Source organism: Arachis hypogaea, chromosome 3, assembly GCF_003086295.3.
Source record: "Arachis hypogaea cultivar Tifrunner chromosome 3, arahy.Tifrunner.gnm2.J5K5, whole genome shotgun sequence".
Taxonomy (NCBI): domain Eukaryota; kingdom Viridiplantae; phylum Streptophyta; class Magnoliopsida; order Fabales; family Fabaceae; genus Arachis; species Arachis hypogaea.
This window is the reverse complement of record NC_092038.1, coordinates 131,749,879-131,765,805: the sequence shown is the minus strand read 5'-3', so window position 1 is coordinate 131,765,805 and position 15,927 is coordinate 131,749,879. Positions and strand designations below refer to the sequence as shown.

The following is a 15,927-nucleotide window of genomic DNA, read 5'->3' as shown; positions in this document are numbered from 1 at the left end:
CCAGAATAGTGCTGATATAAATTCTTAAACCTCAATGGTATTACACTATTACTACCTTTTTCTTTCTTTTTTTTTTTTGCCGGTTAAAATCAATGTGTTTGATGGAAAAGGAATGTTCTCGCATGATTCTTGGGCAAAGCTTCAAACTTTTTCGTTGTAAATTTTCTAATAAAAAATCGATCTTTCTAACTTAGACATAGGAATAGAATCCTTATCTTTTGGAGCATTGACAACGATGCTGTTTGTTCTTTTTAACTTGAACAAGCAAAGAATCATTCATTTCCACCTTAGGAAGAACAAGACTAAAATGAGTACATAAAAAAATTGTATACAGGTAGTTGAGCATAGTTGTAAAAATTAAAAAAGAAACATATTACACACTTAAATGTATAAGTTTAGGGAAAGTATGAGGAGCCAATGAAATATTTACACAATGTGTACAATGGAGATTTATAGAGTATTAGAGATATAATTATTAGTGTTACATTTTTCCATTAGCTGAAACTTTTGGGATGAGTGGTATCATGATATGGTATTAAAGCGCTAGATCCAAAAGGTCAAGAGTTCGATTCTTGGTGAACTCAAAAATTAAATAGTGTAGGTCATTTCATAACTCAATAGCCATTGTACACATTGTACAAATAGTCCATTGTCTCCCTAGCGGGATCCGTTTTATTGATGTTTTAATTTTTTAAACAACTGAATTGATAACTGAAGCAGCAAGATTTTTGGTTTAGGGTTCAGTTCGTAGTTCAGCTGTCTTAAAAGCATGGATAATTTCACGTTAAATTAGCTCAAGGAGGTGGTTCCGTCCAATTTCAAAATTAGGGTCAAACTAAATTATTAAAAGAATCAACATAATTAATTAATTATAAATTTGTCCAAAAAAAAAAAACGGAAAACTTATTTTAAAAAATAGTTCAATTTAAAGTTTAAACACTCATCGAATCAATTCTCTTCTTCGGTTCTATGCTTGTTACAAAACTCTCATTCTTTCACTCTTTCACGCACACTCTCATTTCCTTTATTCAACAATGGCGGCAACTACACAGGACGATAACCCACTCCTGAAGGACTTCGATTTCCCTCCTTTCGATGCGGTGGAAGCGAAGCACGTGCGCCCGGGGATCCGCGGCCTCCTCACGAAGCTGGAAGCTGACTTGGACGAACTTGAACGCACTGTTGAGCCCTCCTGGCCCAAACTTGTTGAACCCTTGGAGAAGATCCTCGATCGCCTCTCCGTTGTCTGGGGCATCGTCAACCACCTCAAGTCCGTTAAGGATAATTCCGACCTCCGTTCCGCCATTGAAGATGTTCAGGTACTCTTTTCATCTTCCAAAAAATGCTCAATTTATCATCTAATTCAGAGTGATACGCATTCTTACATTTATACTAATTACGTATTGGTTTGGTTGGTAAATTTTGTAATTTGATCAAATGTGTACGCGTTACTGGTTAAATCCGAACGCTTTCTCTCAAAAATCTGTCTCTGATTGTAGTGTGAGTTCAGACTTCACTAATTCAGAGTCGTTGTTGGTATTTTAGCTAAGCTTTATGTTTTATCGTTATGTTTGCAGCCGGAGAAGGTTAAGTTCCAGCTTAGATTAGGGCAAAGCAAGCCCATTTACAATGCCTTCCGAGCCATTCAGGAGTCTCCTGATTGGAACACATTGAGTGATGCTCGCAAGCGTATAGTTGAAAGTAAGTGATTGAAGTATGTTGTTTTGTTCTGTCTCTCTATGTTAGTTCTGATACTAAGTTGACTGAATTTATTGGTGTTAAAAGTTAGATGAGAAAATTCATCTGATAATGCACGTGCATTTGACTTCAGTCTTGTCGAATGAGTTCCGTTTTATCACATTTTACACTTTACTGCTTGTGCCTTTGCAGCACAAATAAAGGAGGCGGTTCTTAATGGAGTTTCTCTTGAAGATGACAAAAGAGAGCAATTTAACAAAATTGAACAGGTATGTTGACCGTTCCTTTGTCAAATGATGTTGGAAAATGAAATAAAGGCTTTGTTTGTGATTAGCCAGAATTTGAAATCTCAACTTATGAGTATGCTTGACTGCTAATACTTCTGTACTTTTTCCAAAATTGTTAATAGGAAAGGGTCAATACATGGAAGCTTGAACTCCTAAATTCTTTAATAATATCAATTCCAATGGAGGCTTCGCTAGCGATTAGAATTTAATGATGCTACTTCCCTTTTTTTTTTTTTTCGCTTCTCAAATTCTGACAGAAGTGATTGACATTCACACCTGAAGATTCTGGTGATGGTTTTTTTATTGATTTTGGTTATCATGATTCCATTCACAGGAACTAGAAAGGTTATCACAAAAATTTGAGGAGAATGTTTTGGATGCAACAAAAAAGTTTGAAAAGCAAATCACTGATAAGAAAGAGATTGAAGGATTACCTGCTACTGCTCTTGGGTTGGCGGCTCAAAGTGCAGTGTCTAAGGTATATCATTTTGATAATTATGGTTTTGTTAACATATGTTTTAAGGGGGGTAGAGGTTAAGGAATCAAAACAGCATTTATTACTCATTATTTGTTCACATGCATTTTGTTTATCTCACATTTACCTTTCTTCTTTCTTTTGTTTGCTGTTTACTTGGCGGAAACATGCAGGGACATGAAAATGCTTCGGCTGAGAATGGACCATGGGTTATCACATTGGATGCTCCATGTTTTATTGCTGTAATGCAACATGCTCGTAATCGTTCTTTGCGTGAGGAAGTCTACCGTGCATATGTTACGCGTGCTTCAAGTGGAGATTTGGATAATACAGACATAATTAATCAAATTTTAAAGCTTAGGTTGGAAAAGGCCAAGCTTCTCAATTACAACAACTATGCTGAGGTATGAGTATATAAATTATTTTCATATTAGGGATATAGTCCTGTTGTAGGTTGCTTGCTGATATGTAATCCATCACAGGTTAGCATGGCTACCAAAATGGCAACTGTTGATAAAGCAGAAGAACTTCTGGAAAAGCTTCGCAAAGCTTCCTGGGATGCTGCCGTGCAAGGTATTCTATCTGATGCACTTCAGATTTAGTACTTATGTCAGTATTTAAATTTTATGTTGTTACTTACTGGTTGCTTCATTAATTTTGCTGGGAAAATGGCATCTTTTATAGGCTTGTTGGCTACTTATCTAAATGGATGAGCCATTCAATATTGTTTATTTAATATTCCAAGAAAGAAAAGGCATAGGTGTCTTCTTGCAGGAATTCAAAGCATAACACTAAGTTCTAAAAATTGTCCTGTAACTCGTTGCATTTTTAAAATTGGTACCTGTTCCATTCTTTCTTTTTTCCTTACAGATATTGAAGATCTTAAGGAATTTGCCAAAAGTCAAGGTGCAGCTGAAGCTGACGATTTGACACATTGGGACATCAACTTTTGGAGTGAGAGGCTACGTGAATCAAAGTATGATATTAATGAGGTAGTGCTCTCTCTCTCTCTCTCTCACACACACACACACAACCCCCCCCCCCCCCAAACAAAAAAAAAAAAACCGAAAAAAAAAAAGAAGTGTTGGATGAACTGCAAAACCTTTTTACTTGGATATAAAGGTTGCCTATTTTCTTACAAGAAAAAATGGAAGGCCAAAATTTTAATCATTTATAGTGAAAAAAGACATACATAACTACAGCATCATAATCAACCTTATTAATGTACCAAGGCTTTCCAAAGAAGCTCCAAAAATCTTCAATTGGCTTTTGCTTATTGCCATTCAGTATATGGAACCTTGGTCCATATTATTCCCTTGCAGTTAAAATTGATTCTAAAATTTGTTAAATTATTTAAATTTGAGATATCATATATCAAGAACACACTCATATTTTGTTGATTTTATGCTTCTGGTGATTTTAACATAGAAAATAAAATAAAATAAAATTATACTTCTGTCTTCTGATGTATATTTGAGAAATGTTAGGTGACCAATATTTTTTCCTTACATTGCCTTGCATTTCAGCCAGCACTGGCCAACTCTCCATTTTCTTCCACTAAAAGTATTGGCCCTCTGGCATTTTCCTATATAATAAGCATATGTTGACATAATATAGATCATACGATAAGTTTATCTTTTGGTCTGTTGTTCTTTTCGAATTCTGATATGCTCATACACATCCTTTTTATTAATATCAACCATATATGAGCTTTCTGGTCTTTTGTTTCAATAGAATGATAAAATGACCGTTCAAGTTTCCATTGCTTTTAATTGTGTTTTTTAATTTAATTTATTAAATATTCCTCGGAATTCTCTGATCTTTGTTGTTGTGTCTTTTAGGAAGAACTACGCCCATTTTTCTCTCTCCCAAAGGTTATTGATGGGCTCTTTAACCTTGCAAAAACTCTTTTTGGTATTGAAATTGAGGCAGCTGATGGCCTAGCCCCGGTAACTTAAATTGTTTTTATTCAGTTTTGGTTCTTATATTAGGTGTCAATGTATTTTAATTTTACTCATGCAAGATTGTTCTTTTTCATATTTAGGTTTGGAATAAGGATGTCAGGTTCTTCCGTGTTAAAGATTCTGTAGGTAGTCCAATTGCATACTTCTATTTTGACCCATACAGTCGTCCCTCTGAAAAAAAACAAGGTGCATGGATGGATGAAGTTGTTGCTCGTAGTCGTGTATTATCACATGATGGTATCTCGCCAAGGTTACCTGTTGCCCACATGGTGTGCAATCAAACACCACCAGTAGGGGACAAGCCTAGCCTAATGACATTCCGTGAGGTAAAGTCAGCTGTACTTGACATATTTATCCATGTTATATTTTTAAACCGGTGATCAATATATGTGAAACAATGGAACAAACCGATTAGGCAATGGTAACTGAGATTATCTAGTCATGTTGTTCTCACAAATTTTAGACTCTGTCAAGGGCCAGACTATAAGAAGTTTGTAATAGATTGACATTTATTGATTGGCTATGACCTTTAAGCTTTTGTTTGAACATACATGTAATCTCACTATCTTTACAATTGACTATGTACTCTTGGTCATATTTTAAGTGTAATACTGTAATCTCATTATGTTTAAAATTGATTTTTTACTATTGGGCATAACATGTAGGTTCAAATCTACCTTTTTCATTTAATACAACACTAACAAACAAATCTTTTTACTTGCCTTTTTCTCAGGTTGAGACCGTCTTCCATGAATTTGGTCATGCACTGCAACACATGCTTACCAAGCAGGATGAGGGTTTGGTTGCTGGTATTCGAGGGATAGAGTGGGATGCTGTTGAGCTACCTTCTCAGTTCATGGAAAATTGGTGCTATCATAGGTAAGAATTATGCGGTGTGTGGTTTACTGGTTTTTATACCTTTGTGGTCTTTGTCGTACATGGGTGTTGCTTAAGCCTTCAATTAGAGTAAAATAGAGTGAACTTTATATGTGAAACCCTTTATATAATTAATTATCTGCTGCATCTTTTCCTTGCTACCATTTTTTTGGGGTATTTTAAAGTATGTTCTTGAATTGACATCCGTTTCTTCTCATTTCATTGTTATCTACGGGGCACCCAAATTATTGTGCTTCTTGACAGGTTGGTTCAACTGTTCTGGTCAGCGGAGCCATCTTTAAACATTCATATGTGATCTGTTTCACATTGCCTTTTGGTTTATAAAAATTGGTTTTCTAACTGCTATTATGTATTTTGATACGTCGTCTCTTGTTTCAGAGAGACTCTAATGGGTATTGCAAAGCACTTTGAAACTGGGGAGTCTCTCCCCGAAGATGTATACTTGAAGCTTGTTGCAGCTAGGACTTATCGTGCTGGATCTCTAAGTCTTCGGCAGGTTGGTAAAATTTAACACTTAATCGTCTTATTTCTGCTCATTATTTTAGAAATTTGTTGTCTCTTTTTTATGGCATCTTGTGATTGTTGTCTTGGATTTTCATCATTGAATCAAGACTGTTAAAACACACCCCAGTTGGAATAGATTTTTAATAGAAATACATACTTTATTTGCAGCGTGAAACTTTTTTGCAAAATACTTTTGGTTATTTTTTTTCAAAGAATTAATTACATTTAACAACACTATTTTCATGGGTCATTGTAACTCCAAGATGAACTACCTAATATATATTTTATGCTGATTCTGATCTTACACTGGTCTTTACCTGATTAATCCTATATATGTTTGTTAATGTATATCCAATTTTGTATTTGCAGTTAAGATTTGCAACTGTAGATCTAGAGCTTCATACAAAATATGTTCCTGGAGGACCAGAATCTATCTATGATGTTGACCGGAGAGTTTCTGAGAAAACACAAGTGATTCCTCCACTGCCAGAGGACAGGTTTCTTTGCAGTTTTAGCCACATATTTGCAGGTTTGCCATGCTTCTTGTATTTATTAAAATCACTCAGTTATCTTACAAAAGTTCTTGTTAATTCAATGTCTGCTTTTATATTTTTTAGGTGGATATGCAGCTGGATATTACAGTTACAAGGTATTTATATGTTGATTTAATACTAAACAACATTTCTCAAATCTTGAGGTGCCAATATAGTTCACTTACGTGTTTCTAAACATTCTAAACTCTTGTAAATTTGACTTTGATGCAGTGGGCTGAGGTGTTGTCTGCAGATGCTTTCTCTGCATTTGAGGATGCTGGGTTAGATGACATCAAGGTATATTTGATGGCAAAACAATTGTCAATTTCAGAATTTCCAATCTCCTGTTATTTACATATAATATTATAAACAGTATTCGTCGTATATTACCTATTGACTTGCAAGTTACGTTTTTTTTTTTTTTCAAACCTATGGAATGTTTTTCTCCGTTATAATCTGGAATTCGCTGTTTGTTTAGTTAGAATATGCTCCTTTGCTAGTTACATGGTTGATGCTTCTTTACACAGGCTGTTAAAGAAACAGGGTGCAAGTTCCGCGAGACGATTCTTGCTCTTGGAGGCGGCAAGGCACCCCTAGAGGTCAGATAACGCATCTGAACATATCTTTGATATCCACTTGTCTTGATGTTTATCCATATCTCATGTCTGAAACGTGTCTGGCTGCTGTATTCAGGTGTTTGTGCAATTCCGGGGGCGAGAACCAACACCGGATGCATTGCTCAGGCACAATGGCCTATTGTCAGCTGCAGCTTGAGTATAGTATCTAATGTTTGGTGAAGATCGGAGGCAGAACACCATGTTATTTTATCACCAATACATGAGATTTGGAGATGGCTTGTTTCACACTGCCATATCAAATCTGTGCAACTGAACAAAAAGTAACCTTTACTTACCTTAATCTATCAGAAAACATCAATAAAAAAGTCCAATTGTCATTGATAATTTCTTAATCCAGCCCCTTTGAGAAATCGGAAAAAAAAAATACAGGAACAGCATTTTTCGCTCTTTAAAATCACCACCTGATTTTCAGACATGTCGCATGGTACATTTTTAAGGCTTATTATTTTTTCTATGCTGCATGTGAGTGTGTATGACAAAAAGATGAGACACAAGATATGATTGCGATGCTATGGGATTAAAGAAATCGGTGCCTCTGATTTCTTTTTTGGTTGTACAGTGGTATTCAAAAATCGTATCTATGGATTTATGGATTTATGTTGTTTAACCTTTTTTTAAAAAATCACAAATTGGACTATCAGATTTACGTTTTTGAAAATTAAAAAATTTTTAACATTGAAATTAGATTTTCTGATTTTTGTTTTCAAAAATAAAAGATTTAAAAGTTAAAATTAGACCCTTCAATTTGTAGCTTGGTTTTTTTTTTTAAATAAATTGGACCGTCTGATTTGATTAATATCAATTAAAAAAAACTCCATATCAAAGAAAAACACCCACACTTCTAATAACAATGTATTAAACGCATATTTAATCCATATAAAAAAATTAGTCATATTTTTAATCTGTATTCACCTACCATACAATTATTTACTACTCAGATCAAATAAAAATTCAATACCCAAGAACGTGATTTACTTAAGGGTATACCAGCCTCTATTCTAAGTGTAAGAAAACAATCCGAGTCTGAACTTTTAGCTCAATTCAACAAACTATATTGCTACTAGTACAGTAGTACTCTCCCATAAACAATTGACGAAGGGGGTGTCAATGCAGTTGTGTTAAACAGTGAGCATTCTGTCATCAAACTTGCAAGTTGGTGCATCTTTTCCTAGTTGTATGTGGCAATTCTACCACTTGTTTATCCATTTGAATGCATTGATGAAAACATTGAGTCACAATAAAACTGGAGCTTTGAATGCCAGTGTCCTAGACAACTGTTATTTTAGTTTCCAGATGCGTTATGGAGTCCCTGAAAGTGCATCTCAAGTGTTTTTTCCTTATACTACCTCGGCTGCGGATGGTTCAAGGATTGAGGTATGATGGTTGATTCTACCATTGACGAGGTCGAGGGTGGCACCCTTTTCTCTATGACAATAGAGTAACGGTTGGATCCAAGGCTCTCTATGGACTTCATGTACTCTGATGCATTGTTTTCTATGATCAGAGCATCCTCCAACTCGCGCATGACGTCATCCATGGCCGGTCTATTTGTTGAGAAAGGTTCAACACATTGCAGTGCTACTTCCAACACTCTCCACATTGCTTCTGCATGGTACCCTCCCTTGATGCCAGGATCCACAATTTCCTCAATCTTTGATGCCCTTATGTACGGTTTAGCCTGCACACCAAGTTCTATGATTAGAAAATCACAGAATTGAAAAAGTCTAAGCAAAAATGGAATGCATTTGTAGGTGCAATAAGGTGAAACTAGTCTCATGCTTTTGGAGTTGTTCCGTACCCATTCAACCAAACTCCACTCATTCCGCGGTCTGTGGATGTTGAGAGGCTCCCGGCCACTCACAATTTCAAGAAGAACCACACCAAAGCTGAAGACATCACTCTTTGCAGATAATTGCTGGGTTGTGTAGTACCTGCACAGGAAGATTTGTGATGACCTTAACTTTCATGAATAAACACAGAATGCTGCAGAAATAAATATTTTGTTCCCCAAGTTACTAAGAGATCAGTATAATAAATTAAGGCAAAATCCTAGAAGTGCACTTACTCAGGATCAAGATATCCTGCAGTTCCTCTTACTTCAAGCGAAACAGCACTGTCTCCTTCCTGTGGAGCATATTTTGAAAAACCAAAATCTGCAACCTTAGCACACATGCTGTGATCCAAAAGTATATTGCTTGATTTCACATCCCTGTGAATTACAGATCGCTCAGGGAACGAGTGCAAATATGCCAAACCTGTTCAACCAGAAATCTAGTAAATATTCCTGTGGTCCCAACATCTTGTATATGAATTTGTAGTTAGGTAAGAATCTGATGCATGGATTTTATATATTTGCATCTGGAACCACTTGGTAAAAAATACAACATCAAATTTACTTGCCTCGAGCGGCACCAAGAGCAATAGACAGTCTGGTTGGCCAATCTAGTATTTTTCTCTTTGCAGGTTCCCCTGTTGTCAAGTGAAATTTTAGAAACATAATCCATCCATCAAAACATTTCAGCTTAAATGATCATTGGGTACTTACCATATAGTCTATCTTGTAGAGAGCCATTGGACATAAAAGGATATACCAGAATTTGCTGATCATTTTCATTACAATATCCAAGAAGAGGCACCAGGTTCTCATGCCTTATTGCAGAAAGCAGGTTTAGCTGCAAGTACCATCATAGACTAGTTAGATGGCACTGTGTAGATACCACTAGTATCAAATTTTATTTTGGTTAGAAATCATTGACTAGTAACGAAATTTCATGATTGGCATATGCATTATTTTATGCTATCTAAAAAGTTACTCCATTCGTTTTCTTTTATCTGTCACTGTCACTTTATTATACATCTTTAAACAATGCTATTGGAACTTTGATATTGCAATTAAATTTGAAACAAAAGTTTTGTGCACCTCATTATCAAATTCTCGGGTGCCTTGCGTTGATGTGGCTGACCGAACCTTCACAGCCACAACTTGACCATTTTCTAGGGTGCCACGGTAGACAGAACCAAAGCCTCCTTCACCTATCAAAATGTTGTACTTTTCGGTTGCAACCTCTATATATTCCAAAGTGAATGCTTGAATTGAAATAGATTTTATCAAGAAATCGTCTATGCTGTTCAATGAGAATATCACATCTGCATTTTGTTTGTGGAAATACATGTCAGAATAAATCCTGCAGTTTGGATTGGAATCTTGGACCAAAATAATATGGTATGCTACACAGAATAAACCATATGATGATAGCAATGTTCTTTGATATAATGAACACTCTAAGTAACATTATGAGATAGTTTAAAAATGAGGAGATGAATTATAATCTTGATTTTGTATATAATGCAAAAAGACCAAGAACACCAAACATTAGAGGATATGAGAATAATTAATGCCTACTTGTTATCATTGGGTTGCTTTTTCTTCCAAATGCTTCCAATGGATTTAATCTCTGTCTATAACGATAAATGAAAATTGTTCCAACAGCCATAGCAATCAAGAAAGAGCCACATGCAACGGCTGAAATAATTGCTACTTGTTGTGGAAAATCATTCCCTTTCTGACAACTTCCATTACTGAAACATCAATGCAGCACACTCAATTTTATTTCCTTTGTCTCAAAACTACTCTTTTTTCCTGTTTAGGAAGATACTTCTTACTCTGTATTGATTGAAATGTTCAAGTTTCCTGAAAGCTTATGGTCCATGCGATCATTGCAGCCATAATATCTGCAAAGTAATAATAGAATACAAGATAATGGAGTTTGCTCAAACATACAGTGATTAGAATTCTGAAGCAACATCTTAATATATAAGATGAAATACAATGCAAAATCTAAAACTTACATTGACTTTAAATGTGGCAGTGAGTTATATGACGGTGGAAGTGACCCCATAAGATCATTGTATCTCAGATCTCTGATCCAAAAAAAAAAAGTCTAATTAATCAATATTTGGAAAAATTTCAAACAGCACATTGCTCTATGATGAGGAAGTAAGTACTATTTTCTTAGCCAAAAAAAATGTTATTTTTCAACATTTGAAAGTAGGTGTCTATTGAAGTATCGATATCTAATAAGAGGTACGAGCAAACAAAACAAAAATTGGGTGTTAAAATTCATTGAGGAAAGAGTCATTACAGTGAAGTGAGCATTGAGTAACTTGGAAATGAGGGGATATAGCCATTGAAGTTGTTGTGGCTAAGGTTCCTGCACATACACCAATGGAATGAGTCCCAAAATACAAACACATGCTAGCAACTGAACAAAGGCTTATTATAAGGAAGCAATACATAATTTGTAAGTTAGTCAACTCTGTGACACTGGATGGAAGTGGTCCTTTCAGATTACTTAAGGAAAGATCCCTGCAAAACCAACAATAATATACATCTTATACGGTCATCAAATCATTAAGAAGCCACAGTTAAGTGATGTAATTCTTGCTCTCAGTTTGATGAACTTAGCAACATATTTTCAAGAAGAATAAAAGGACTTACAGCTTAGTGATAACAGGTGCACCATTGGAAAAATCACATGATATTCCTTGCCATGCAAAAAGCATGCATGGGTCACCGGTCCAGCTTTGTAGGACTTTGTTATCATGGTTTTCAGTGATTAGTTCTTCTCTTATCTTCAAAATCACCTCCACTAGTGAACCATACACAAATAAGTATAGATTTTAGTTACCTAAGTGGAATTATATAAAGGAACAATATGATGCTAACCATTAATGAATGAGTATTGTTACTTAAATCTATGTTTAGAAAGCATTTCTCTTTTTTACATTTAAAGTCATCATTGCCATTGTATGATTCCTTCAATGATACTTACAATCTGTTTGGTTGGTTTCTTGCTTCCATGGTCGCACCTGCATGATCTCATAAGCATTACAAGAGGGTCCAAACACAGATCCAGATGCCTTGACCAATGTTAGATTAAGTGATCCATTTGCTGAAGAAGCATTCAACACAATGTGTCTATAATTTGACCCTTCACTTAATACATCAAAACTAGCCTTCTTAATCTCACTGTTAACATAGATGTCAAACACTCTTTGGCCTTCTCTAACACTGTTATTCAATTCAAGGAAGTAGAGAAACACAAGGTACTCGTAATCCTCCTTAACCTCAAGGCCATTGTTATTGAATTCCAACCTTTCAGGGTGAGTCAAAGCTGTTTGTAGAACTTTCAGAGGAGGTGTCACATTAGATTTGTGGTCCAAAATGCTAATATTGAATGATATAGGAGTGTATGGACTTGTAGTAGTTCTTTTCCAGATTCTATCACTTTGATCAATTGGGTACCTAAAACCAGTATGGGCCCATATTATAAGATTATTAAGTCTTTCTTGTCCTTGTAGATTTCACAGCATAAGAGCAACAAAATAAGGATGCAGACTATAAATTGCACAAATCACTTAATATTAATACATTAAATATGTATATCATAAATGATGCATGTAATCTGTGTCATGTTTTATAGGTTGATGCATCAGTTACTTAGATGGAATTGGTCTAAAGCCTGGTAGGACATAACACTAATTGCAACTACTGATGTATTTATTCTCTACAAAAATCAATGTTAATCCATGTAGGCGACGCCACCTAGTGCCCCCTAAACCTAGGATTCTCAAGAGATTTATGTACCTTATGTCATCTTCTTTTCCCCCAAGATTACTTCTGTTGATCAGCTTCAGGACACTAGAATTCAAACCCTGCAGATACTCTTCAGACACTGATCTTAGCTCAAGCTGAGATATATAAGGGTTACCCTCTTCTGTCACTAGGCAAAAGTCTGTGTTGTTCTTTGTGGCTCTGAAAACTCCTTCAATTCTCAAGTCCTGCGATGATGATCTCACTGTACCTAACACTGTTACCCCTATAGAAACACCAAAGGAACCTTTACCTGGTGCATTTTCAGATGGAAATGTGCCCCTTATCAGATACACTTGATCCTTAGTTGTGGCCAATTTGTAACATCTCTTTCCCTTTTCTATTTCAAACACTCTTAATCTTCCATAGGTTGAATGTTTTAACACACTAGTTATTGGCCTGCAACTTCTTGTATCAGAGAACCAAGCATAATCTGTTTTGTAATCTAAGTTGGTCAATGGATCTTTATAGTTTGAATCAGCACAGCATGCTATGCTCTCAAATCCTGCAGAGAAAAAAACTGCATATCATACAATCTTATCCAAAGCTGACCCTTCCCCTTAAGACTAATTATTTAAGCAAAATCAGACTAAAACTATCAAATGATATTGTTAAAATTTTAAGGATGGTAAAATATGCAACTATTAAAGAAGAATTTATTTTCCACATTAGTAATAATGACCATAGTGTAATATTTACTAACCTTCAATTGCAGAAGCTGATCTGATAAATATGCACAAACATAAGACATATGGCACAACCTGTCTTAATAATACCAAATTATCTGATTTCTCCATCATTATAGGTTACCCCATGAGGTTGCTAAACATGAAGCCATGCCACTATACAAATCTCTTGAATTTCTCACTTCTTTCTCTGCCTTATGTAACCAACATTCACTAGTCCTACTATTAATTCAGATAACAAAAACTAAGGCACCTTGGTCAACCCTACAGTATACTACTACCATGAACCTCAATAAAAATTCTTCTATTTGGAAGAATTTGAAATCATTACTTATCCAAATGTTAGATGGAAGATCATAGAACTCGAACGGATGTTAAGAATAAAGGGGTTTGACTTGAAACGTGTAGGAACTTCCTAACAAGGAGATAGAAGAGGAGTTAGCTAGCTAGGGAGCTTGCACTATGTACAAAATCCATAGTTAAATATGTTTTCTTCGGTTCTATTATCACTGATGCTAAATATTTATTAATTGTTTGTTGCTTTACTTGATTATGTGATTTAATATAATTAGAGAGTAATTAATGTCCTTGATTGGTCCTGTTCTTCCTTCATTCCCCCTTCCCTTTCACTTTAACGATGGATGCAACATGATTGAAAATAAGATATTAAACATAAGACAAAAAAAAAAGGAACTATTTGTTCTGTACGTATTTTTGTGGAGATAGAGTTAAATAATATAAAATGAATAAATAATTGTATTGTCAAGAGTGTCAATGCAACTATCCTTATGTTATGCTTAACAGTAATTCCCTTTCAGATTTTCAACTTTGAAACTGATGAGAAATCAACACGATAATCAGAAGTGGCTCAATGAGAGGCAGAAAGAGCATGCACCCCCCATTGACTTGGACAGTAGGAGTTACCAGTAAATAAAACTCAAAAAAAAAAAGAGCTACATTAGTATTTTCTTATAGTATATAATTGAAGGTCCAAAAATTAAAAGGAAGACGCTATACTTTGAGCTTCATCAAACCTTGTCCCTAGCTTCCGTTATTCTAAACTTGCAAGTAATTAAAGTTGGGCAATGTAACATTTGTTATATACATATTCATCAACCTGAGATCATCACAAATTCCAATTCTAATTGGAAACGGCATTCTCAGTTGATTTCTTATTGTTAATTTGAGGTGCACTTAAGTATTAACAAAGTGTCGTATTCTTCTGCGTACACGATTACACTGCCACCACCACATTCTCTCGATTTAGTGAGACGCATGCATTTCGGTGGATTATTGTCTATAGAAATGAAAGAACTATGGTAATCTATAACATTTATCATAAAGTATTTTAGTATAGTTTTGACTTTTCACTCTTAAAATAAACATAGTTTGAATCCGCGACTTATCTTAAAATGTGGTTTATATGAATGTTATATTTTATAGCTATAAAGCATCAGATATTTATGAAATAAGAATCTATATTACATGTTGGGTTGAACCCGCAACTTCTAAATGACTATGGAGAGACTATGTCATTTAAGTTATAACTCGTTGGCACATAATATCCTATACTAAATAATTATAATTGATGCTAATTAATTCTAATTATACTCTAACCTTTACCGATTAGACAGAAGAGATGTTGATATTTCTGACACTGTGGGCTGTGGCACACAACGTTTTACTTGGTCCATTTTCAATTCACAGTATACAACTAGCATAATATTTGAATTATTAAACGAATAAAATCATTTTAATTAGTTTTAGTAAGTCTGATAAGAAGTTTCACGGAACGCATAATACTGTCGGTATTTTCAAAGCCAGAACGTTTCAAATCATTAATTAAACAGAGACATGACTTAGTAGTTTAATTAGGATCACCGATCATGCCTCCCCTACACTAATCAAGCCTTAAAATTCAGCATGCATGAAAGAGAAAAAATTGAAATAATAATAAAATTAATCTTGATAAACAAGCCTCTTTGGTATAACTAAGGGTTGTTACTAGCCTGTATAATATATTGTTATAACTACTATCTCTAAAGACGTTGCTTACTGCTATCACTACTAATTAAGGTGTGTTTGGAAAACATATTGAAAGAGAAAAAGTAAGTTTAGATTTTTTGAAAGCTTCAATTTTTGGTTTAGTAAATTTTTTATTCATAGACGCAGAAGTGATTTTGCATTCAAAATCACGTCTATAAGAAGTAATAATTTTGAATTTCTGCGTTTCACCAACGGACTTTTAGTCATCAACATCAATCTTTATTTACATTTTACTAATTTTATCCTTTATCCATATTATTGTATTATTTATGAAATTCTTATTATTTCTATTTATATGAACTCTCTTTTTTATTATTTATTATTTTTATTTTTTATTAATTATTTATTTGACATTATATATTTTTATAATTATGATTTTTTTGTATTATTTTTTATTATCTTTTTATAATATAATTTATTGATCCTATTAGGTAAAGTAAATTAAATAAAAAATTAATCATAAATAATAATAATAAAAAATTATAACATACTAAAAAAGAGTATTAAAAGTACTAAAAATATATTATATAAAAAATATCATAAAAC

The 15,927-nt window shown here is 34.4% G+C and overlaps 2 protein-coding genes across 2 annotated transcripts; one reads left to right on the top strand and one right to left on the bottom strand.

The window, feature by feature from the left end:
* The first annotated feature begins 516 nt into the window (after positions 1-516).
* LOC112791707 (organellar oligopeptidase A, chloroplastic/mitochondrial) lies at positions 517-7,411 on the top strand. Its single transcript, XM_025834643.3, has 16 exons — positions 517-1,319; positions 1,578-1,701; positions 1,891-1,967; positions 2,320-2,463; positions 2,634-2,864; positions 2,943-3,033; positions 3,331-3,452; positions 4,302-4,409; positions 4,505-4,750; positions 5,158-5,303; positions 5,700-5,817; positions 6,195-6,354; positions 6,443-6,474; positions 6,590-6,655; positions 6,886-6,957; positions 7,052-7,411. Exons 1-16 carry the CDS (start codon positions 1,035-1,037, stop codon positions 7,130-7,132), a joined length of 2,103 nt encoding a protein of 700 aa, XP_025690428.1. The 5' UTR covers positions 517-1,034; the 3' UTR covers positions 7,133-7,411.
* Positions 7,412-7,835: 424 nt separating this feature from the next.
* Positions 7,836-14,636, bottom strand: LOC112791706 (nodulation receptor kinase). The gene is made up of 15 exons (XM_025834642.3): positions 13,353-14,636; positions 12,644-13,154; positions 11,829-12,301; positions 11,495-11,645; positions 11,291-11,362; positions 11,139-11,207; positions 10,846-10,917; positions 10,660-10,728; positions 10,400-10,575; positions 9,917-10,143; positions 9,542-9,668; positions 9,397-9,465; positions 9,062-9,251; positions 8,795-8,927; positions 7,836-8,674 (listed from the first exon to the last, which is right to left on the bottom strand). Exons 1-15 carry the CDS (start codon positions 13,447-13,449, stop codon positions 8,339-8,341), a joined length of 2,772 nt encoding a protein of 923 aa, XP_025690427.1. The 5' UTR covers positions 13,450-14,636; the 3' UTR covers positions 7,836-8,338.
* Positions 14,637-15,927: the final 1,291 nt, after the last annotated feature.

Excerpts from the sequence above, each read along its gene's own strand:
- LOC112791707 (XM_025834643.3), top strand. The coding sequence starts at position 1,035 with ATGGCGGCAACTACACAGGACGATAACCCACTCCTGAAGGACTTCGAT. Across the intron at positions 3,034-3,330 it reads CTGGGATGCTGCCGTGCAAG|ATATTGAAGATCTTAAGGAA; the intron begins GTATTCTATCTG and ends TTTTCCTTACAG. Across the intron at positions 4,410-4,504 it reads CAGCTGATGGCCTAGCCCCG|GTTTGGAATAAGGATGTCAG; the intron begins GTAACTTAAATT and ends TTTCATATTTAG.
- LOC112791706 (XM_025834642.3), bottom strand. The coding sequence starts at position 13,449 with ATGATGGAGAAATCAGATAATTTGGTATTATTAAGACAGGTTGTGCCA. Across the intron at positions 11,363-11,494 it reads GCACCTGTTATCACTAAGCT|GGATCTTTCCTTAAGTAATC; the intron begins GTAAGTCCTTTT and ends TTGGTTTTGCAG. Across the intron at positions 9,252-9,396 it reads TGCTCTTGGTGCCGCTCGAG|GTTTGGCATATTTGCACTCG; the intron begins GCAAGTAAATTT and ends CTGGTTGAACAG.